General features: G+C 43.7%; 1 protein-coding gene across 2 annotated transcripts in view; it reads right to left on the bottom strand.

Moving 5' to 3' along the window:
- The window catches only part of MITF (melanocyte inducing transcription factor), a 156,259-nt gene extending 133,828 nt beyond the window's left edge, over positions 1-22,431 (bottom strand). For both annotated transcript variants that reach the window (XM_065408531.1, XM_065408530.1), the window contains exon 1: positions 22,279-22,431. In XM_065408531.1, coding sequence (XP_065264603.1) covers positions 22,279-22,382 — 104 coding nt within the window. In that variant the 5' untranslated portion in view covers positions 22,383-22,431. The remainder of the gene's footprint in view (positions 1-22,278) is intronic.
- Between the last annotated feature and the right edge of the window lie 779 nt (positions 22,432-23,210).

Below are 23,210 nucleotides of genomic sequence, written 5' to 3' on the forward strand. Positions count from 1 at the left end.
AATTTCCTTTACATTAAACCATCAAATCTATCTCCCTGACAAAAACATCTTTGAATGTAAGCTTGATAGATGTAAAGGCTGTTAACTCTGACTCCAACTGTCTACCAATGTGTTCTTTGTTTCTATACTGTGGATGAAATTCACCCCCATACTGAGGGCCAACACAAGGCCTGTACACAATTTAAGACCCAGTTCAGCCTTATTTCAGGGAATTACATATAGGCTTTATGCTGGCCTTCTGCACAAGGCAGAATTTCACCCTGCGTTATGGCCTATGAGAGAAAATAAGGCACAAAGTAAAGTGCAAATTATTCTAAAATAAATCAAATGACTATAAAGTCAGAAGGGCTGGTTCTGCACACATATTGCTGTACTTTGAGTGACTGGTGAAACGGACCCTTGTCCTCTGTGAAGTCTAATAGAATGCAACACCATTAGCAAGGGAGCATTTTAACCAGACAACTGTTAATCTAGAACATACCAGATAACGAGTTTCTGTAAATGCCACTGAGTTCATAGAATGTCAGGGTTGAAAGGGACCTCAGTAGTTCATCTAGTCCAACTCCCTGCTCAAAGCAGGACCAATACCAACTAAATCATCCCAGCCAGGGCTTTGTCAAGCCTGACCTTAAAAACCTCCAAGGAAGGAGATTCCACCACTTCCCAAGGTAACCCATTCCAGTGCTTCACCACCCTCCTAGTGGAAAAGTTTTTCCTAATATCCAACCTCAACCTCCCCCACTGCAACTTGAGACTATTACTCCTTGTTCTGTCAAGTTCATGTTCATGTTCCTGGATCTGGTTCCTCTGTTTTAGTGACTAATGCATATGTAAAGGCAAGGATATAGCCTTTGTATCTCCTGTGTGATTCATGGGCAATGTCCACAGGAAGGTGCAAATCCACCTCCACGCTCACCTAGGACCCCTGATCAATGGGAATGGTGTGGTTAATCCACACAAAGAGGAAGACTGGATGAGAGGCAGGCTGTTCAAGAGAGCCGCAGCCTTATGCAGTATGGAGCTCTTCGAGCTAGAGAGTCAAGTAATGGTGCAATCAGAGAAGAGCAGCAGCTCCACCCCTGCTCTCAGTCAGAAGGGTCAATACGTGTCCGGCACCAGCTACTTCAACCTCCACGGAGCAGTTGCACAGCCCACAAGGAACAGTCTTCCCCCCCCCCCCCCCCCGAAACTTCTGTACATCTCCCCAGCACTCAGCTCGGTCGCTTGGGCTGGAGTCGCATGTGGCCCTAAATTAAATCCAGGGGTCTCAATTCATGGTAGATATCAGACAGATTTATCAGACAGATTCCTTCATCTTTGGGTCACTATGAACAACACCCCTTCCCCCCTCACATCTAAACCTCCAACTGCCATAAACACATTTGTACTAAACCGAGATGCAATGACAAGCTAATTTCCTAAGTGACAATCTCATCTGCATTATTAATTCCCATTCTAATTCAGAACATTCCTTATCCAAGCCCTGTGCAATGTTCATGACACTTAATCTAATTCCTGCACGATCCTATTTCAATATCACCCATTACTGAACATCTTTCATGTTTTAATTCTCATGGCATTAGATTTGCTAGCACTTTATGAACTCCAGAATAAAAGAGAGATTAATTACTACATCAGATTTTAAAGTGAGTGCAAAACTCTATTAAGAGCCTATAGCAATGCAAAGGTTAAGATCTTAATTCGACAAATCAAGCACTGCAGAGTTAAAGTGCCCATGACAGCTTTAAGGTTCCTGTCACAGGGCGCCTCGCCAGTTCGTGTGGCCTCAGTCACACACACCAGGTTATCATCTTTCACCAAAGGGTGTATTTATTCTTTTCTTGCAATGCAGGCTTACAGCAAGGGGGGGGGGGCTTCCCCGCAGCCTTCACGCCCCAGCCAAACTCACCCCTGGGGCTCTCCTTCTGAGGTCCCCTTGCTTCCTGCTGCTTCTTCTTATATCCTCCCAATTACATTGTTAGCCTAGTGATTACCACCCAGGTGCTCATAATCCCCCAACAGAAAGGTTGGCTGCCTCCAGTTTGGCCTGCAGCCTTCTTCAGGCTGCAGCAACGTCAGTGGTCAATGAGGTGCTGATAGTGCCCGGTCACGGCTTGCAAAGTGAGCAAGATCTCTCAAAGGATTAGGGTAAAGTGTAGGGAATCTCAGAGGAGCACTGGAGCCTAGAGATGCATGCAACGCAGAGACTCTACATTACGTGGATGGATGTTCCCTCAGACCTGCCAGCCAAGCTCCAGTTACGGCATAGATTCATGACTTCCTTTAGATAGAGGAGAGCATTTGAGTCCAGACAGTCCCATGAATTCCTAAGTCCCAAAACCTTTTGTTTATAGTGAAGTGCTCCTGGGTGGTACCATTGAGGGCCTTGCAGAGTGTTTTAACATTCATCCACCATCTCCTTTATACATATTGCTGAGCCATGGGCTAAAGGGAGAAAGACTGGGAGCATGGCTCGGAGGAAACAAGATCCTCATTAAATCTAATCATGTGCAGGAAGGATACAAGAGAAGCCCTGTGGCCATCAATTAGTGCACTGTGTTACTAATATTTAGCATTTATATAGCAGTACTTTACATCTCCAAAGCACCTTACAACCAAGGCTCAGCACCCCTGTGAATAGGCAGCAAGACCTACAGATATTGTGGCTTCACGCTTACCATCCACAGCTATGCTCCTGCTTAGAAACCATACGGAAGGAGAAAACAGTCAGCAGGAGCTCAAACACTGATATCATCTAAAAACATGAAGTGAAGAGAGACTGTAGAATCTCCGTCCTCAATTCTTGCTGGGAGCTTCTCGACAGCTAGTCAAGTCCTCTCCAAAACAGTACTGCTTTAGAGAAGAAAACAAACACTGTTAGCTTTCTGCTTGTTTTTCAACAGTTATTGGCAAACCGTAGGGAACAAAACCTTGGATCTGTATATGATGTTTGTTTCCCATACCAGACATTCTGACACTGTCAGCTGACCAGGACTACCAAAAACATGTCAGAGCTTGAGGATTTAGAGACGTTCATGCTCATCAATGAGTTGCATAATGGAATGCCAGGCAGAACCTCTGCAGGCACCACTTACATATCCATTTCTAACATCAAATGGAATCAAACAAGATTGTGCTTTAGCATGGAGTCTCTTTGGACTTTTCATTGCAGTGATAACTGAGGAACCACCAGAAATCTGTATTGAATTTCTAACATCTGGCAAGTTATTTTACATAGAAAGATTGAAAGCCTCCCCAGAAGTAACTGAGCAAACTTCTTTAGTGTTCCCTTTTTGAACACAGGCTGGACAGTCTCTAGTTCACAACCCATTGAGACAGCTGAAAACTAGAAATTTACCCTCAGTCTGAAGAAAGTTGCGGTGAAGTCCTGTAGAAGCCTGCACCTGTAAAAGAACGTGTAAGATCTGTCCTACTGCAGCACTATGGTAATGGATTTTGCTTAACTTGAAGGAGCTTTGTCAAACACGGTCCCGTTTGACTTAGAAATTGTTGCCCAAGTTACAAAGAGGCATGTCCTGGTGACAGTACAGCAACACTGAGTCTAGAACAATGATCCTCGGACTGAGACTCACAAGCCGCAAGTAGTTCTTTAATGCATCTCCTGTAGCTCTTTGTAGCACATGGTATTAAAACACTGCGTGATTTAATTATTAACCAATCTAAGTTATTAACCAAATCAGGATGCCTTTACTATGTTAATAACCAATTGCAGTTGATAAAATAATAATACCTGGTCAGTCATTTTTCTATGAGAAAATATAAAAATAGTAAATGAAACAATGAACTGACACTACTGTGGGTCTTTTGGGTAATGTTAATCGCTAATTTGGCTCCTGAACCAGTATCACTGGTCTTCAACAATAGCACACAAATGGCCAAAGTCCATGTTTGCCGTTTTAAAAAGTAATTTCTGCTTTCCTGTACGGATGTATAACAGACAAGTTAGCACTGGTGCATCAAAGAACTGGAATATTTTAATCAACAACGTTGAGTTATTATACATACGAAGCAGTAAGATAACATCTCGAAAAATGAGGTTTGGCAAAGAGGTTGAACAAAGCATTGAAGCACTGCTTATTAAAACACAGCTTTTCTGCACTGAGCATGTCCTCCACAATGTGGTAAAAGTGTCATATAGTATATACGGTGTGACACTTTCTATCACAATGTGAGACACTATAGCAACCAACTAATCAGTTTGGCAAGTCCTGAACTACCATCTGGAGCAGAGAGATTTGAAGACATATGTAAACGTCAAAAAAAACAAGGGAATCTCTGCACGCAGAGAGAAAAGACGACACAGACTTGGAGCAAAATCTCCTGCCCAACCTATGTCTAGGTCTGTAAATCAAGACCCAAACCCGGCCCTATAACAGCCCGAGTAATATCGTGCTAAAATCAAATTTTTTAGACCGACGACAGCAGTTTTGACAAGAAACAGTACAAAGCTCAACTTACTTAGGCAGTCTAGTTGGAAGAGCAATAATGAAAACGGAGCAACACCTTTCTGTTCTGTTGTATTTCTATAGCCAAATAGTATGTCCTGAATCATTCTGTGTTATAAAGTCTTCCACTATATGAGATTATAGCAATACATATTCAAAGTGGGACAGAGTTACAAAACCGGATTTTGAGTTTTCCTGACCTTTGCACCGTTATAACATCAAGCCCAATGTTCTATCAATAATGTAGCTTTTGACTTTGAAAAGAACATTTTTTTTCCAGTTAGAAGTTGGGTGTGACCTCTCCTCTCAGCGTAAGACTACAGAGAATTAATTCATTGTCCATTTTATACACTCATTAACATGTCAGAGAATCATTATTTACCAATTTAAGTATGCACAAATCTAATTACACTTCTCCAGAACATATGAAACTTTCCAATATTGAGAAGACGCTTTCTCAACCACTTTCTCTCCTCCCGTCCCCCCAAATCAAAGCAAAAGATACTTTCCTCATTCAAGACTACTGAAGCTCAAAGGGTGCTTTTGAACAGTTGGTTTATAGCGCACTTGCTCCTTAAAACAGACCGTACTGAAGTTCTGCTAGATTTGTATCCTGTGTTAGAAACAGATTACACCTTGTGGGTTTTGGAAGAATTTCTCACTATTTTTTTTTTTTTTAAATCTCATGGTCTTTCAAAAACAATATTGTTTTTAATTAGAATTCATCACTGAAAATGGAATGTTATAAGGTCGGAAACATCAACTTCAAAAGCATTCCTCACTGAGGGCACTATCCTGCCAAGTGCTGAACACACCTGTCCCAGACTAGCAAAGCACTGAAGCACGTGCTTAACTTTAAGCACACGAGGAAGACATCTCATGTGCTTAAGAGTTTCGTATATGCTCAAGTGCTTTGTTGGATCAGGGAAAGAGAGCTCAGCACATTGCAGAATCTGGCCCTAAGGCCACGAGCCAGCAAAATACTTAAGCACAAATGTAACTTTAAACCCGTGAGTAGTCTCGCTAAGGCAATGTACTACTCACACGCTTAAAGTTAAGCACATGTTTAAGTCTTCTGATGAACTGGGATCTGATCCAACCGTGGGGTCTGACCCAGCAAAGGCTTTAAGTGCTTGCTTAATTTTAAGCAGGTGTTTAAATCCCATTAATTTCAATGAGACTTAAGCATGTGCTTAAATACTTTGCTGAACTGGGGCAATTCAGACCAATTGTATTAGAATAGCAAATTATAAATGCTATCCAAAAGACAAATGCTTATGGGGAAATCAATATTGTTATTTTAATGTCTATTTAAAAATAAATAAAAATAAAAAACCACCTCAAACGTTCAAGTTGCTATTAAAACTCCAGAGAATGGGCAATGTTTAATTTGTAGTCATCTCCATAAATTTAAGTTGAAATTCTGGTCTTGATCTAACCAGAAAACAAAACAGAGCCTGTTACTACGACCTTAGATAAAATTCAGTCAAGTTGTCCAGATGGTTTTCATTCCACAGAAAACACAGAGTCAGCAGTTTGCAGAGCATGGCATTTTCTAAACATGCAAAATAAAGGAGAAAACAATACCCAAGTGTGAATGCTGAGCACATTATATTTTTGTTCCAACAGAATTGCAATACAATCAATACAATCTTGCATTTCTTAGTACCTTCCTTCTACCATCCAGGGTGCTCTGCAGTTATGAGTCCAACTGAACACTGAAGTGCACACAGTTCCTAAAAGCATCACGTTAAAAAAATTATAGCGAGAGCAACTACCAATTAATTTTCCATTTCAAAGTCCCAAAAGTCCAAGCATTTCTTACTGCATTAAGCAAAACCATACAGCAAGGGAAATAAATATTCTATGGACTTCGGATGAGTTTGTAAACCCAGTACTTACAGGATCAGGCTGTGGGTTTGGTAACCTTTACTCAAGCAAAGCTCCTATGTAAAAACAAAATTCTCCTTGATCAAGTACAGGCTACAGAACTGGGATTTCAAAAGAGCTAAAAAAAGGTACACAGTGAGAAAATAAAGCCATTGAGAAAAGGAGAACAAAAAAAGGGCAGTGCAATTGTATAAACTGAGCTATTTTATAAACATCTTATTGCTCAACAGAAAACCAGGGAAGTGTGAGCCTTCATGAAGAGACAGGCGGGGGAGTACTGGTCAGATAATGATGTGAATGCAAGTATCTCAGCAGAGCATTCAATTCACATTGACAGATACCCAAAAACCAGATTAGAAAAGGGAAAGAACAATAGTATTAGTACCTTCAGTCTAAACTGGCACACCTCTCTCCCTCTCCCCCTCCCCAGCCCATAAAGTTTACCATCTTAGTGGTAACAGAAGAGAAACTGATTATCAAAATAGTTCATAAATAGAGGAGATTTTAGGAAGTCATGGAGGCAATTTTGTTCATTTCAGCTTCAGATTTAACTTTGCATTTCAGCTAGCCAGAAGGACAGAGCCAAGGCTGTGTCACGCAGATTATCTCATAGAAGACCATAAATTTATGTGGTACTGATAGCAGGAATCAAACATAGGATCTTGAAGAATGACTCTTTCTCTACACCTCACCATGACAACGGCAATGCAATAGGCATGCAAGGGTGTAACTCTTCCAGGAGGGGGGAGAAGACACATCGCAGGCATTTTTCAGTGGAAGCCTCTCGGGCCACAGCCTTCCAGAGTTAGGGCACAATGCAAGAGCTATCTTCTTGCACCAACCTCCCTTCATTGAGACTAGTCTGCAATGCCACACACGGGGAACAACAAAATAAAGTATCTTGTTAAGTAAAATGGCACAAAATGGAAGGAGGGACAAAATACAAATCTGGATTTCAAAGCCTTGTTTTTGACCCATATCTACCAAACAGTTTCCAAAACGAAGCGTGTGAGATTCTGAAGCTGAAGGTGCTGAAGTGAATGGGGCACAAAACCAATCTCCAAGGTTGAACCGACCACAATAACATTTAGAATCACAAGATGGTTGGATCTGTTTCTCGGTTGGTCTATTGATAGACTCAGTTAACACTGCACCTGGAAGGTTCAAGTGAGGCTAAAGATCATTTGATCAACAGTATCAAACCCAGGTCACTGGAGGTTTAACTAAATTAGAACATACACCATGCCAGACTCAGTGCAACAGAGGAGGTCACACCACCCATGCTCACCACTGCAGAGTTGATGTGGCCTGTGGCAAAGCCAGACTGAAACATCTCAGAAAAAGAATTTCTGTCGAGGGAACTGAGAGATCACTGCTACTCTAGAACAACTCTCATAAACGGAAGGTAAATAGTAGACACTGTGATAATTAAAAGGATCATCCACAAGACAGGTCTCCTTTAGCAAGCGGTAATTACTGACTCCTTAGAATGACAGGGAACTCTACCAGAAAGTGGGGAATATGAATGGCTACAGTCATATACAGGAAGGTAGGTCTCCTTCGTTCACTGTGCCTGGCTCTTGTGTAGGTACACAAGGGGTGGCAAGGAGCAGCCTTCCTATGCTTTCAAATGCAGGCCTACGCACAAATGACAATCTTGTTTTTAACATGGGACTTAAGTGGTGCATGGGGCCAATATTATGTTGGCCTTCTGCAGTGGAGTGACTTGCATCCGTTATGATTAGTGAACAGAATCCAAATTTTAGATTGTTATAGCTTATTAATACAAAAGCTTGCTACAATAGCATCCTTACCAGGCTTACTTCAGCACACCCAGGATCTTTGCAACAGGTAGATTTGTTTCATGCACCTCCATATTGTTTGATGTACATGAAAAATGGAAGGTCATTGCTCTGTGCCAGCAGTATACACTATGTATCTTTAGTCATTCAGAATGAAGGGCTCTGACAATATAGCTTCTAATGTAAAATAAACTGCCTCTCTACAGCCATGACCCAAAGCCCACTGAAGTCAATGGGAGCCCTTTCATCCACTGCAATGAGCTACAGATCAGGCTCTATATACAATGCTAATGCATTCACTGCCACACTATCTAGGTTCCACCACACTATCCAGACACCAGCTTATCACTGGCAGAATAGCTTTACAATTGAATTGAAATTGTAACTTGTTCAACAACCAGAATCAAACAAATCAGTATACAAATTTCAACGTGATGTTCTATAGCAAACAGTGCTCTTTACACCCACATGTCAAGCATGAACTTGTGTAAATTACAGAAATCTTATTTTAAGACCCTCTTGTGCTTCAATCCCATCTTTGTAATGTAATGGCTGCAACTCAGTAGAAATAATCCACTCACATATGGGCATTCTCGGCCTCTCTGATTCTATCAAACTCTCTGGCATTCCACATCACTTAAAATGAAGTCCTCTCAAAGAGCAGATTCACACCCTTCACCAGCTTCTAGATCTTCTTGCCTCTCTTGATGGCTTCCTGAATTTATGTGCACTATGCTGGAGAGACCCTTTGATTGACCAATATTTGGTGTGTCAAACCACACCTCCTCTAAAGCAACTTACCTTCCCTTCCCCCTCTGTAGCAATTCAGGCATCTTGGCTCTCATATTCTTGTGCAAACTTGACACTCAAATATTTGAATTCTTATTTCAAGAGGGAACCCAGAATTCACAGCGTCTCCTAGATGGTGTCCTCAAAGTTTTGGACAATTGTCTTTTTGTAACAGACAGTCACAGAGTTTAAGATCAGAAGGGACCAACAGATCATCTAGTCTGACCACTGCCAACCCACCCCACAACCAACAACCCAGCATACTAAACCCAACAACCAAAATATTATAGCTCACTGGAGACTAAACTATTACGTGCCACAGGCAGAGAACAGGAGGGACAAGGTACATCAACGCCCAAGGCAATAGATTACGTGCGATATACCCAGATAATTCTGGCAAGTGACCAGCACTCCATGCTATAGAGAAAGGTGAAAAAACCCCAAGGTCCCAGCCAATCTGAACTGGGGAAAAACTGTACTGCAAAAAGGGCTCTTATTGTGAAGTAATATCCTTTTGACTCACCAGTTAATTCAGAGATGGAAGCACTGCTTCATTCTTAAAAAAAACTCTTCTTGTGCATACGAGGTCTCGGTGACAATTACAATAATTTTTCTTGGTATTATTTACATGCATTCTGGTAGCACCTAGGATCAGGGCCTCTTTGTGCTATGAGCTGTACAGATAAAACAACAAAGACGACTCTCCTTGCTTACAGTCTAGGTGTTGGGCAGGTGGGAAGATGAGGGAACAAAATGAACAGTTACACACCACACTGGTTAGCCTGAATTCCAAAGCCACTGTGCACAAGTTTAACAAACAGAAGCAGCAGCTTAGTGGATGAATACCTTGTCTTTTTCAGAGCTGCAATAAAAATCAAACAGCAGCCTCCACTTTACAAGCAAAAAAAACACCCAGCAACTGTTCCTAACAATGCCAATGTCTTCATCAGATAAACTGACAGCAGGGGCATGCCCCTAGTATGGCTGAGGTTTTGGGAAAGGCAAATCCCCTAGTCTGAATGAATAAAGAATGCAAGTATGCCCTCTAGAGTGAGCAGAAATCCAAATAAAATAATTGTGACATCTCCAGGGAATCACATTACTGGGCTACTGTGTTCCCACTGATCTCCTGTGAGTTGAAGGCTGCACATGGGCAGCCCAAAAAGAAAGCTTTTTTTGTTCTTCTGTACAATCCAGCTTCCTCTTTCTGGAATTCCACATTTCAGCATCATCCTGCTTCTCTCACAGGTTATATCTCTGTATGATTAGGGCAGGCTGAACTTTTCAAACAACAAAAGAGTGGGGGTGGTATTGTTTTCTGTTCTGAATTTCTACTGTATATTGCATTAAACTACGCTTCAAGGCTATTTGCTTTGGAAATTTTCCTTGTAAAAATGCTCCTCCCTCACTTAAAAAAAAAAAAAAAAATCTTGAAAGGAAAGTCAAGACAATAAAATACATAAAAAAGATACAGGAGACAGGTTTAGCCAGGCTCTGCTGCTTCAGCCATTGCCTTCCCATTTACAACACCCCAATCTCCCCACTAGCACTATTGCTTTCCCTCCCTAGCTGGAAACACCAGCAATTCCTATGCCCCCCTTTTCCTATCCTCCTGACCCCATGAACCTGAATGGTCCCAGCTCCTACCTCAGTCGTCCTGCCCTGAAACAACTCCCTGTTTACTTTGGTTCCACCCCAACTCCCACTGTGTGCTTCCCCGCCCTCCCCAAGAGGGAATCAACAGTTCCCATTCCTATAGGAGTTTACAATAGCGAGCACAACAAGGTCCCAGGTCTTGGGTAAGCCCTTTAGGTGCTACTACAATATCAAACAGTAAATAATAATTCATTTCCTACTCTATTGCCTCCTTAATCCAGAACACTCCAATGGGTCCGATTTCTTTATTCCAGCTGCATTCCTCCACTTGAGTGGCTCCCATTTCTGCTTACCCTCTCACAGATCCAAAACTCCCCACTGTCCCTATTGTACTTCACTAGATTTCAACTATTTGTGCAGCAATGTGTATGGTTATAGGCTACCAGGTAAAAGTTGCCTCAGCATCCCAAGTCTCATCGGCGAGCTTTGATCCACTGACACCTGAACAAACAGGAATTTTTGACTAATCCCTAGAGTTATGAATGGCACCTAGGGAGCAAAGCCTAAAACAGACCTGTCCTTGAATGACATCAAGCCAAACAGAAGCCTGACAGCGTTTTGTCAGCAAGGTTTACCTGCACACAAAAATGCTGCATTTGCACATAGAAAGCCCCTTTCTCTAAATCTGCACAAATAGGGTTTGTGTGTGTATAAACTATCATTTGTGTGTGAAAGCGAGTGTGTGCCAAAAACAAACAAAAAAAATGTACATGCACCTTTGCATACATACCAATTAAAACTTGCTACAGGTGCCTTTGAACACTTGGCCCAATACGATCCTTCTTCCTGACCCATACATCTCCATTTCTCTCTTCCAGTTCTACTTATTAACCCTGTAATTTAGTCTAATTCTGTGGAGTGATTGGTGATAGAGGGCCAAATTCCCCAGCATGCTCTGGCTGATGTGCATTATCAGAGCTGTGCAAAGTAGCCATAAAGACAACCTAAATAGCTGGTTAAGCCAGATTTGCGGCTGCTTTGTGTCACCAGAGCATACTGGTAAACCTGGCCCATGGATATTTATGATAGGCTTTACAAAACCGGGACATGATCCTGCAATCCCTACTCAGGGAGCAGCCTCATTGACTTGAATGCGACTGCTCGTGTGAGCAGGGACTATTTATGTGGAATATGTTTTGTAGGCTCAACCCTTTAAATTGTATCTTATAGTACCACACTGTCTTTGATACTCTTTTTTTCCCCCTGAAAGAGTTGTTTGTTTTTTCTCAGTGTTATTTTCCCAGCATAATGTATTACAGAATGCACTTACATGAACTCCTCTTTGTCCTCTATTGTCTAGTTATACTGTACAAGCAAAATCTTCATAGGAATTGAGTTTAAAAAAAAAAAAAATCTTACTGTTAAAGGCCGTTAATTGCAGTATTAAAATACTAACGTGAACTCCTATGATAAACTTCTATTCTCCTTTACACGGCATTAAATGTAACAATTATCACCTCACAAATTTCTGTTGGTTCATGCTTGAAGAAGTAATTCTATATGGAAGCAACACATTTCTCTCCCTCATCCTGCCAGCTCAATCTATAGAGTGGCTGCTAGAGATGTGGGGGGGAGGGGGGGGACGGGGGGGAAATCTTAGAGAGGGTTTCTGTATAATCAATGAAAACAAATACAAGTTACTGGACTTTGGGTTGAATCTTTGGCAGAAAGATGGTTAGAAAGATGCAAATATGATAGAACAAGTTACAGTACAGGTGTCATTTGTTCAATAAAATATGAACTAGAGGTAACACTTAAGCTAGTAAAGACAGTTAGTGATAATATTAAAGGGCAGTTGAACTCCTGAGGCATCTAGAGATACACATGAGAATGTTCTATTCGTTCCTACACCTAGCAGTACAATTACAGTGAAAGGAACAAAGTTCATATTGATGATACATATATCTCCTTAGAAGATATAGTGCCTTTCATCCTGAAAGATCCTAAAGTGTTCTGCAAACAAGAGTGATTTATAAACTCAGAATCTGACTCTCTCATGCAGTCCCAGAGACACCAGTAGGTTGTTGCTGGGACCCCTTTGCAGAGTTGGGGTCCATACACGTAAAAGAAATCACTTCACCACTGAATGCAGACATTTCTGGGTGGAGATCACGTCACAACGCTGGGGTGGGTCAAAAGATGAAATTCTGGCCATGGACACATGAACAAAGCCCTACTCTTCCAAAGACACCTTGGAATCTTTAATGCCTTCACAGAGCAAACAGGTTGTTGGACTTTAGGGAGTTGTCTGAAAGACGCCTAACACAATAAACTGCATAGAACTCATTTTATCTCCTCAAAAGGATGACAGGGTGAGCTGACCCTGCCAGGATTTTTGTCTTTGGTTCCAGGGAGTCTACATATTTCAAACCAAATGCTTGTATCAATAATGACCTTCTCTGGATATATGCAAACCAAGCAATAGTATGCTACGAATACATATTAATGCAGAACAAAATGTTTTCAGTTTACCTGCATTGCTCCTATACTGCAAATATAAAATGGAAGCCGTAACAGTATGCATGCTATTCATTACCCTGTAACTGTTCCGGTTTTACTGCATGGACCAGTAAGAAAAGTCATTAATCAAGTATAATAATAATATAATGCAAGGTGACAGGTTTCCATGTAAAATTAACTCTGTTACAGCACCCAATCATGCAGCCTTATTCGGGCAAAACTACTTCAGTCAGCATGAGTTTTAGTAAACAAAGAGAATAGAATCAGGCCATTACATTGCACGTTAAAATATCTGAGAATCTAAAATAGGAAAACCACCACCTATGGACAAAGTGTTGATAGAACTTGTCTGCAGCTCCCTAATTTTCCTTCTAGCACTGAAATGTCAAACTGGTAATTAAAGATTGTCCTGAGTCAACATGCAAAGTCAGCGTTTTGGAATTAAAAAAAAAAAAAAAAAACCCTGAAAGTTACTGGCTCGTTTTTTGTTTGTTTGTTTTAAATGTGAAGGGGGGTTTGCTTTGAAATGCAGGGGCAAATGTAACATTTTCCCAAAAAATGTATATTCAAACTGTCCTATTCAAAACCTATAGGTTTCTCTCTATATTATTCATATCCAGAGAGCAAGTATATTTTGAACAGTGCTCTACAAATCTCTAACTTTTCCTATTAAAGTTTTAATTACAGGAGTGTATGATAAGAAGTGACATTTATAAGTCAAATAACATACCTGAAAGTCTCTATTACTCTTCCCCTTCCCAGCCTCTATTTGGATTCCAATCAAGGAGCAACAACATGAAATCGACTAGATTTTTGCCAATTTCACAGCACCCAACAGGCTTCTGCCCATGGTTTTGTCAATGTACCTCTAAGGCTGCTGAGGAAGCTCTAAACAACGCAGCAGCACTAGAGTTGTCCGTCTGCATACTGCACAGTGTGTGAGTTTATGTTCAGTCACATTTAGAAGGTTATGTTCACAACCCAAAGGGGAATGTTCGTTTGTTTTTTAAATGAAAACTTAGATTCTGTACAAGTGGTTAGTAACCTATGTTATTTAGGTTGCATAGTCAGGCACTCAAAATTAGGAAATGTCAGGTTTACAGCTGTCTCCGCTACCTTAATTCTGCCCACTTGTGCATTGATCTTGGACACTAAGTGATGCAAGGATCTGTGGGAAAAAACAGTATGTAAGCATTAATTAAAGACTATTTCTTACATGATACATACACCCGGCCTGTTTCTCTTCCCCACTAGCTCCTCTGGCAGCTCCCAGGTGTGGCAGGGGTGTCAGCCTGGTCGGAGAATGTTTTGTCATTAATCTGGCAGGCTGCCTGAGAAATGCAAGCGAGAGAAATGAAATGGTGATCTTTAAGAGTTACTTCGCAGTAACTGAATTTCATGGGACAAAGAAAAGGCACTTTTGTATCCCAAGGTTGTCCCCCATGCCAATTATCAAAGGGCTGCAGCAAACAATGGAGGTGTGAGAGCTTCGCAGAGAGAAGAGCACAAGAATCTTTTACAATGGAAAATGTTACCTAAATAGAAGCGTCACCACCAGCTCCCTGTAGAGGAAATATTTTGGATGGTTTAGCTTTCCCTACATTTTCATATAAGAGCCATGCCCATTACAATCACTCACCTTTGTAAATCATTTTGAGATCTACTGATGAAAAGCACTATATAAAGCTAGGTACTATATTATTATTAGGGTACATTTATTTCTGTTGTGTTTCCAAAAAAAATAAATAATAATAATAATAAAGTGACATTTCAGGTACTGTAATCATCTGTGGCTAGGTTTCTCTCTGTAGTAATGTGAATTTGAGGTGTTGAATAAACATCAGGTAATTTATTCACTCACAAAAATGTTAAAGGGGGGGTGGAGTCTTCAAAGATACACTGCACTGGCCTAACTCTGCTCCCACTGAAATCAATGAGACCACACTCCAATGCTGAGTGCTTTTGAAAATTTCACCCTGCATGTTTTCCTTTACTTACACTCCGTTGCTATACTTTCTTGTTGTTACTTAAAAATATGCTAATGTTGATCTTCTAGAGAAGGAAAAACCTTTCAGAAACTGTTTTAAATTTGTTCCTCTAAGATACATTTTTTTAAAACATTGAGACTCTGTTCCTTGATGTAAGCACATGTGACCTGTTCTAAATAAAGGATATTTTCCACTTCTTGCACAACTGGAACAGATATAAACAGTCTGAACAAACTGCACTGCAGAACTCAACGAGAATATAAAACCCTTGAATAAGATCCATAAATAGCAGTAATCTGAAAAAAGAACAAACACAATATTGAAAATCCTAACATAATCGAGTTTAAAATCTAAATCACATTGCAAAATTAATTTACAAAATTAGATTGATCATATGCATAGTAAAGAACTTTAGAACAGTCCAGTTCAGTTTCAGAGTTAGGATTCTCTGCAAAAATATGTGCACCGAGGGTTTGTTCCCTCCCGCCCCCCCCCCCCCATTAGATATTACCCTTGCTAATATATAGTATTCTAAGAGAAGGAAAATTAATTTAACCAGTCAGTCAATCTCCAACTCTGAGAGCAGCACAAGATGGCATAAAATAAGTGAAGACCTGCATGCTGGCTAGATCGGAGGTACTGATTTACATTAGTGAAATTAAATTTAAGCTGAAAAAGATCAGCAGTGCAGTAGCATAAATAGTAAAAAAAATTAGCTTGTAATTCTTGGTGAATGCATTTTTTGTAAAATTGAAATGGTCAGCTACAATAATTGACAATTTGCAGGCCTTCACTATATCAAGCATATAACCCAAATGGGTTTATATTACTGGGAGGAAAAAGGAGAAGCAAATGAACCAACCCAACCAGTTTTCGCTATTCTTAGCACATCTGTATTAACAATAAGCTTAGACCATCACACAAAGTGAGCCAATTTAAATGCAGAGCCTCCCAGTGACAGCAAAGGGTCAAATCCGCCTTCAGTATTGCATGTGTAATGCTCACTGAAAGGGTTTGCATATGTGCTAGGGAGGGCAAGATTTCATCTTACATTCTGCAGTCTAGTAATAAATAAAATAAAGGTATTAAAAATCCTTGTCATATTGATTTATTCACATATCCCAGTTCTCTCTCACACCTAAAAATGACTATGCAGAAACTACGGTGCGTGTAAGAACTGTTTAGTTTCCAAAGGCTTAAGCTCAACCACAACCAATTCCAGAGAACCCTTAAACATGTCTAGCACTTCCCAGTCTGAAAGGCTAAATTCTCATAGGTCCCTTAGGACTTTAGGTTGGAATCACTGTATCTTAGCCCAGCATAGTATTTTCAGTCCTTGTTACTGGACTTTTTTGCTGGACTTACATTTTTCATTGGCCTCTAGCATTCTACTGTGGCATGGCCTAGTACAGCATTTAGAGCAAAGAGATTTTATTAGAGGATCCCCTGCAGCTTTGGATTGAAACCTTGAATTATCAAACAGGAGTGTGCATAAAAGAAAAGAAGAAGAAAATGGGAGACAGGTGAATTGGGTGGAAGATGCAGTATAATAGAATTTGAAGGAGGGAGATCAATACTGCAAGTGCTGGGTTAAATTGGGCAATGAAGTTATGGGTGAGTCTTTTGGGGCAGGGGCAGTTGGATTTTTTTTAAATATATCATGCTGGGTGGATTTCCCATGTGAGGTGAGGGTCGATAATGGGGTTCTGCCTCATCATTCCAATGAGACTACAGAGAAAAAGTAATTCCCCTTTAGGCAGAAATGAGAGGCCTACTGGTTGGTTCAGTCAAGGATTTCCCTATCTTTGGGCAGGATTGATTTTGTCCATGTGAATAAAGACAGGCAGTATTGCGTAGTGGACAGAGCACCAGACTGGGACTCCAGAGACCTGGGCTCTGCTCCTGGCCTGCTGGGTGAGGGTGAGCAAATGACACCCCCCTCTGTGCCTTGCTTTCCCCATCTGCAAGATGGGGATAATGATAATCTCCTTTGGAAGGAGCTTTGAAATCTACTGATGAAAAGCACTGTATTATTATTCCATTTATGTCTGGAGCTGGAGGGCAGAAATGCCATGTACCCCTGACTGAGGCTGAAGGTGTGCAACTTCAGATTGCTCACAAGTTGAAAGTGTTCTGTGCCCCTCAGAGCTAGTAAAAAACAAAACAAACAAACAAACAGAAGAAACTGAGTCCTGTTAGTGGAGATTAGCAAGGAAAGGCAGTGTGCCCGCACTGCTCAACCAAGTGGCCATATAGGCCCTTGTTCAACAAACCATCCGCTGATGTTCATCATCATCTCATTATCACTCGATTCCTTAAATGTCTTTTGGGGTAAGGTTGTTGAGAAGAGAATGTAACTCCATGAACTTCAGGGCAGTTACTCCTTATTTACACTAATATGACCAAGAAAAGAGAATCGGACTCTTGATGTTCTCAGCTGTCCTTGATAACCACCAGTCAGGCTTCAGGCATGGGCAGAGCAGAGAAACAGCAGAGGGTCTCATTGGCTATCTCATTGGTTCCCCTATTAATGGAAACAGGTCAGTTCACTGGTTCTAGCAGCATCCTTTGTTGCTATCATCCTCCAGGTTTTATTAACCTGGCTGTGGACCCTAGCTGGGCTGGACTTGAAGTTCACCAGAGACTGGGCTCCCTGCATACTGCAGGCGTCCAGGGCTACACACTGGTGATACAGTGGTGTGTATAAGCTGGGCTAGCTGTGTCAATGTCAACAATGTCCACTCTTCCCCTGTCACTGCAGTTTAGGTAATTATTATTCCATCTGAGGGCTCTCTCTTGTTGGAGGGATGGGGTGGGGGGTGGGGGAGGTGAGAGACACTGCAAGTTTCTATTCTGTCACCCTTGCTGCTCAATATGTCCGTGAGGCTGCTGGGGAACACGGCGATGTGGTCCGGACTGCAGAACCACCATTATGATTTAATGACTCGATCTCGGTTTCTTTGGACACGGACAGGGCCCAGTGTTTGCATTCCAGGTGCGCGGCTCAGATGAGGTAAGAACCTGTGCTTATGTGACAGCAAACTGTCTGAGGCTCAATCTAGGTACATTGGAAATAATCCTGGTTGGTTTCAGGAAGCCACTGAGTATATGGTCATCATTCCTGCGTGGGTTTGTCAACTTAACCCTCACAGAGGTTCACAATATAGGGTGCATCTAGATCCCAGAGGCCTAAAACACTTTTTTTATCTGTGCCTGAGGGGAGCAAAACGGGGTGGTGGTAACCATTTGTCTTGATTTAGGAGCTTGATTTAGAAGCTCCTTGCTCTGATAGCCTAACAGACTGGATTACTGGCCACATGATTGCTCAAGGAGACGGATCATAAGTAAGGCTATGATTTAATCATGGGTATTTTCAGTAAAAGTCATGGACAGGTCATGGGTAATACACAAAAATTCACGGTCCATGACTTTTACTGAAAATAACTATGATTAAATTGTAGCTGGGGGCCAAGGAGGGTGCTGCTCTGGGGGAAGGGGGGCACTGCCCTGGGGGGGCCACTGAGGCCAGCCAGCGGCACCGGCCACCCCAGGGGCCACCCACCTGCCACTGCTCCCGCCAGCCCGGGACCAGTGCTCAGGTGGTCCCAGGGGCCAGCTGCGTCGGCCGCTGCTCAGGAAACCCTGGGGTCAGCCACACCAGCCACTGCAGAAGCCATGATTTCTGCGACATCCATGACAGACACGGAGCCCTAATCATAAGAAACACCAGTACCCTGTAGGTTGCACTGGCTTCCAGGTGCAATTTAAGGTGTGGATATTGAACTTTGAAGCCCTATATTGTTTGGGTCCTAGCTACACGAGAAACACTTCTCTCCCCATGCACCACCACTGCAGTCGGTTTATAGTGCTCACACTACAGGTATGACTTTACTGCACAGTGAACTCTTCGTACAGTGACCAGACAACAAGTGTGAAAAATTGGGACGGGGGTGAGGGGTAATAGGAGCCTATGTAAGAAAAAGACCCCAAAAATCAGAACTGTCCCTATCAAATCGGGACATCTGGTCACCCTAACTCTTCACAAGTTAGCTTAGCTCTGCGAAAGCAGCCATGCTGCAAAATAACACAAGCTGCACGCAGTGGCCGAGTTAGCAGCTGAGGGTGTTAGGCTAACACCAGCTACACCGATACTGACTTGGACTTTTAATACATTCCATGGGAGGCGTACCCGAGCCCACTTATCCACTGACGCTCTAAAAACTCCCACACCCCAATTGGGTCTATGCTGGTTATGTGATATGCATGTATCTCTTCATCCTTCTAACAGATACCTGTAATCCCTCAGAACTCAAGCCGGACCCCAGATGTACAGTACCTTCCCTCTTCACTTGTGTATATTTAATTTTAAACATTAACTTTAATAAAAAATTTAAATCTGTACTTCTTGACGGGCTAGCCAACTTGAGTTAAAAGCATCACCACACTGAGCTAAGCGGTTTTGCATGTGGACAGGGCAACACTTGAGTTATAACTCAAGTTAACTGCAATGAAGACAAGCCCCAAGCAACCCCAGATTTGAAAGCCTGGGTGTTAGTGCCAGGGGGTTTTACAGGGCCTTCACTGGCTCAAAAGAGCTTCAATTTTTCTTAAGCCTGCAGGGCACAGTACAATATCTATCTATATACTTAAGACTTTTGATGAGGGCTGGGGAACTTATTTATAGACTTACTAAAGATGGGGTGACTATTTAATATTTGCTGTATGCACCATGCACTATTTTAACTCCATACATGAGCCCAAAGACAGTGGCATAGGGATCGTACTTAAAAACTGAAAATAACTAAAACAAAGATATGCTATCAACAAGCTTGTCTATAAATTAGATAGAATGTTTTTGCCATCTGTGCTTCAGAGAGCATTGTGATGAGGATGGAAGGTTTGTTGTTGACAAAGCACCTTGGAAGACAGTCCAGAGAAGGAAAAAAAAAAAAAAAAGACATTGCTGACAGAGTAAAACATGCAGGGCCCACAAGGCACAGATGACTTGAAGTGCTAGATGCATTTGTTTTCTTTTTCCAGCACTTCCCTAGAAGGAACAAATGCCCCTATACAGCGTAAGAGGAGTAGAAATACGCTGAACAAGCGGGAGCCTCTGTCTAAATAACACAACAGATCGAGATGACAATATAGCAGATAACTGTGGTAAACACCATTGCAAGAACTTGAATTAAAACTTGTGAACAGATATGTCATTCGTTAATTTCAAGTAGCAAGGGCTTGCTCCAAAACAAAAAAACCACAAGCCTTGCAACACCTGTTTTAATTTAGCATCGACTAGATCCCAAATTCTGTTCTGTACCTGTTTTCAGTGTAAAAGTGTGAAACAGTGTATTGTTCTGACTAGCTAGCATTTATCAAGCTAGCATGGCATAGAAATAGATGTTGCAGGTTCTGAAACAGCACAAACAGCGATTCTCCCTCAGTGCTGTACGTGATCATTTATTTTACCTGACGGAGTTTTCCCCTCACTCTTCCACAAACTAATGCAATGTTATGTAGGTGATCTCATCGGAACACTCAAACGATCCAACGTATTCACTTGTTTAGAGCACTGCAAGCCCTGAGCGATAACGTGCAGATTTCGCTCTCACTTTCTGTCTTCTATACCCTTTATGTACAGTCAAGCTTTAGTGACAGTCTGGGCCTCTCCAAGAATGACAGTGATATCCTTTGGCCAAGGCTGGATAATGCCCAACAATACCCTTTACAAACATAATACCACACCAGAACTTGGGCCCTCCCTCCTCCCCCAAACACACGCCAAACAAAACTGCTATTATTACAGGAAACACGAACTAAATAGCTGCTTTTATGGTCCCAAGAGCATAGGATGTTTCCTTTCAATATATTTTGTTTAACGTTTACAAATGGGCTGATTCAGCAGCACAGAATACAAACAGCAGACACATGGCAGCCCGATTACTCCCTCGGTAACATTTTTCAATCAGGGACATGGTTTAAACACCAGCGAACCACCATCATCATCCCACAACAAACAGCCTCCTGAGATTGTGACACCCCCTGGCTTCACTAACCCGCCTCGCCCCTAAATTAGCAGGCTGCTGTTTGCAACATCTCCCCTGCTTTGACAGTGTCCCACGCTGGGTGTCAGTGACAGCCTACGCATTCATGCGCCCAGCTCCAGCGCGCCCAAATGCAGACAGGCCCTGCAGCTTCGGGGCACAGGCAGCACCACAGTGGCACTGCCAGGGGAGGGGCAGCCTTTCCCCATTCCTATCTGGGCCAAGGGGGGGGGGGGGAATCTCTCCTAGAGGCATGGGAGACAGGAAAGAGGGAGAGAGAAGGGCAGATTAAGGAGAAGAGGAATAAAAGAAGAACAGAGGGAAAGGTAGAAGAGAAGGGGACAAAGGAAGGAGGGCAGAGAAAGGGCAGAGGGAAAGGGGGCAGAGGGAGAAGAGCGGGGGCAGATAAAGGGGGAATGGAAAGGGGGCAGAGAGGTGAACACGGTCAGGGGGCAGAGAGATGGAATGGGTCAGGGGGCAGAGTGAGGGGGAATGGAAAGGGGGCAGAGGCAGAAGGGCAGGTTGAGAGGAGGAATGGAAAAGGGGCAGAGAGATGAACACACTGTAGAGTGACCAGATGTCCCGATTTTATAGGGACAGTCCCGATTTTGGGGTCTTTTTCTTATATAGGCTCCTATTACCCCCCACCCCCGTCCCGATTTTTCACATTTGCTGACTGGTCACCCTAGAACACAGGCAGGGGGCAGAGAGAGGGGGAATGGGGCGGGGGGGGAGAGAGAGAGAGAGAGAGAGAAAGGGGGAATGGGCCAGGGGGAAGAGGGATGAACACAGGCAAGAGGCAGAGAGAAGAGGAATGGGGCAGGGAGACAGGTGAACACGGGCAGGGGGCAGAAAGAGGAGTGGGGAAGGGAACAGAGAGAGAGGGAATAGTGCAGAGGGATGAACACGGGCAGGGGGCAGAGAGAGGGGGAATGGGGCAGGGAGACAGGTGAACACGGGCAGGGGGCAGAGAGAGGGAGAATGGTCCAAAGGGATGAACACGGGCAGGGGGCAGAGAGAGGAGGAATGGGGCAGGGGGAGAGGTGAACACGGGCAAGGGGCAGAGAGGGGGGAATGGTGCAGAGGGATGAACACGGGCAGGGGGCAGAGAGAGAAGGAGTGGGGCAGGGGGCAGAGGAAGGGGCACCGCGCTGCCCTGGCAGCACCCCCAGCCCTCACCCACCTGCTTTTCAGGGGCTGGCTCTTCAGCTCATAGTAGGTCTTGGGCTCCTCGTGAAACTCCTCGCCGACCTCGAAGTCCGCCACGATCCCCGACTCCGCCTGCATCGTCCCCGGCTCCGGCAGCGAGCGAGCGAGAGGCGCAACGTTCCCCCGGCGCTGCCCGGCGGCGTGTGCGAGTGCGCGGCCTGCCCCTGCCACCGCCACCGGCACACGCCCACCCGCCCTGCCTGGGACTTGTAGTCCGCCAGGGGGCCGGGCTGCCCGCCTCCGCCCGGCCGGCTCGGGGCCCTGCGCACTACAACTCCCGCCAGGCCCGGCAGGAGGAAGCGGCGGGCGGCTGCCGGGGTGCGGAGCCCGAGCGCCAGGTCTGCCCGTGGCGGGGGCCCTGCCCTGGCTGCCCCCCGCCCCCGGGAGCCCCGCACGTGTTGGGCCCGGCGCGGGGAGCTCCAGGGCGGTCCCTTCGCCAGCGCCTCAACCCCGGCTGCAATGTGCCAGCCCGCCTCTCCCAGCCGGGATCCCACCCACGGCCGGTGGGCAGGGGACAATTGTAGCCCCCCCCCCCCAAAACGCCTGTGAGGTCTGTGTAAATCCAGTGCAAGGGGAGGGCCCCAGAGAACACGAGGGGCTGGGCCCCCAATTTCTCTCATCAGGCCCCAGATTCACCACTTCCAGAATCCTAGGGGTTGCCTCCGTTTTGGTTTGGGGGTCCCCCGGGTCACTTTCAGGGCCCCCCCCCAGAAAAGAGCCATCGGGGGTTGTCATCGCATCACCAGGCGACGATGTTGTGACGCGAGGATGCAGCAAAGCCAAACCATGATGAGGATGAGGACGCAACGCTTAACATCTTGAGTTTCAAGTTGCCAATGTTGTGGGGCTGGCGCCTGGCCTGTTGACTGCGCCTTCTGGCGCTGCGTAAAGGTCACATCCTTGTGA

Source organism: Emys orbicularis, chromosome 7 (assembly GCF_028017835.1).
Source record: "Emys orbicularis isolate rEmyOrb1 chromosome 7, rEmyOrb1.hap1, whole genome shotgun sequence".
Classification (NCBI taxonomy): domain Eukaryota; kingdom Metazoa; phylum Chordata; order Testudines; family Emydidae; genus Emys; species Emys orbicularis.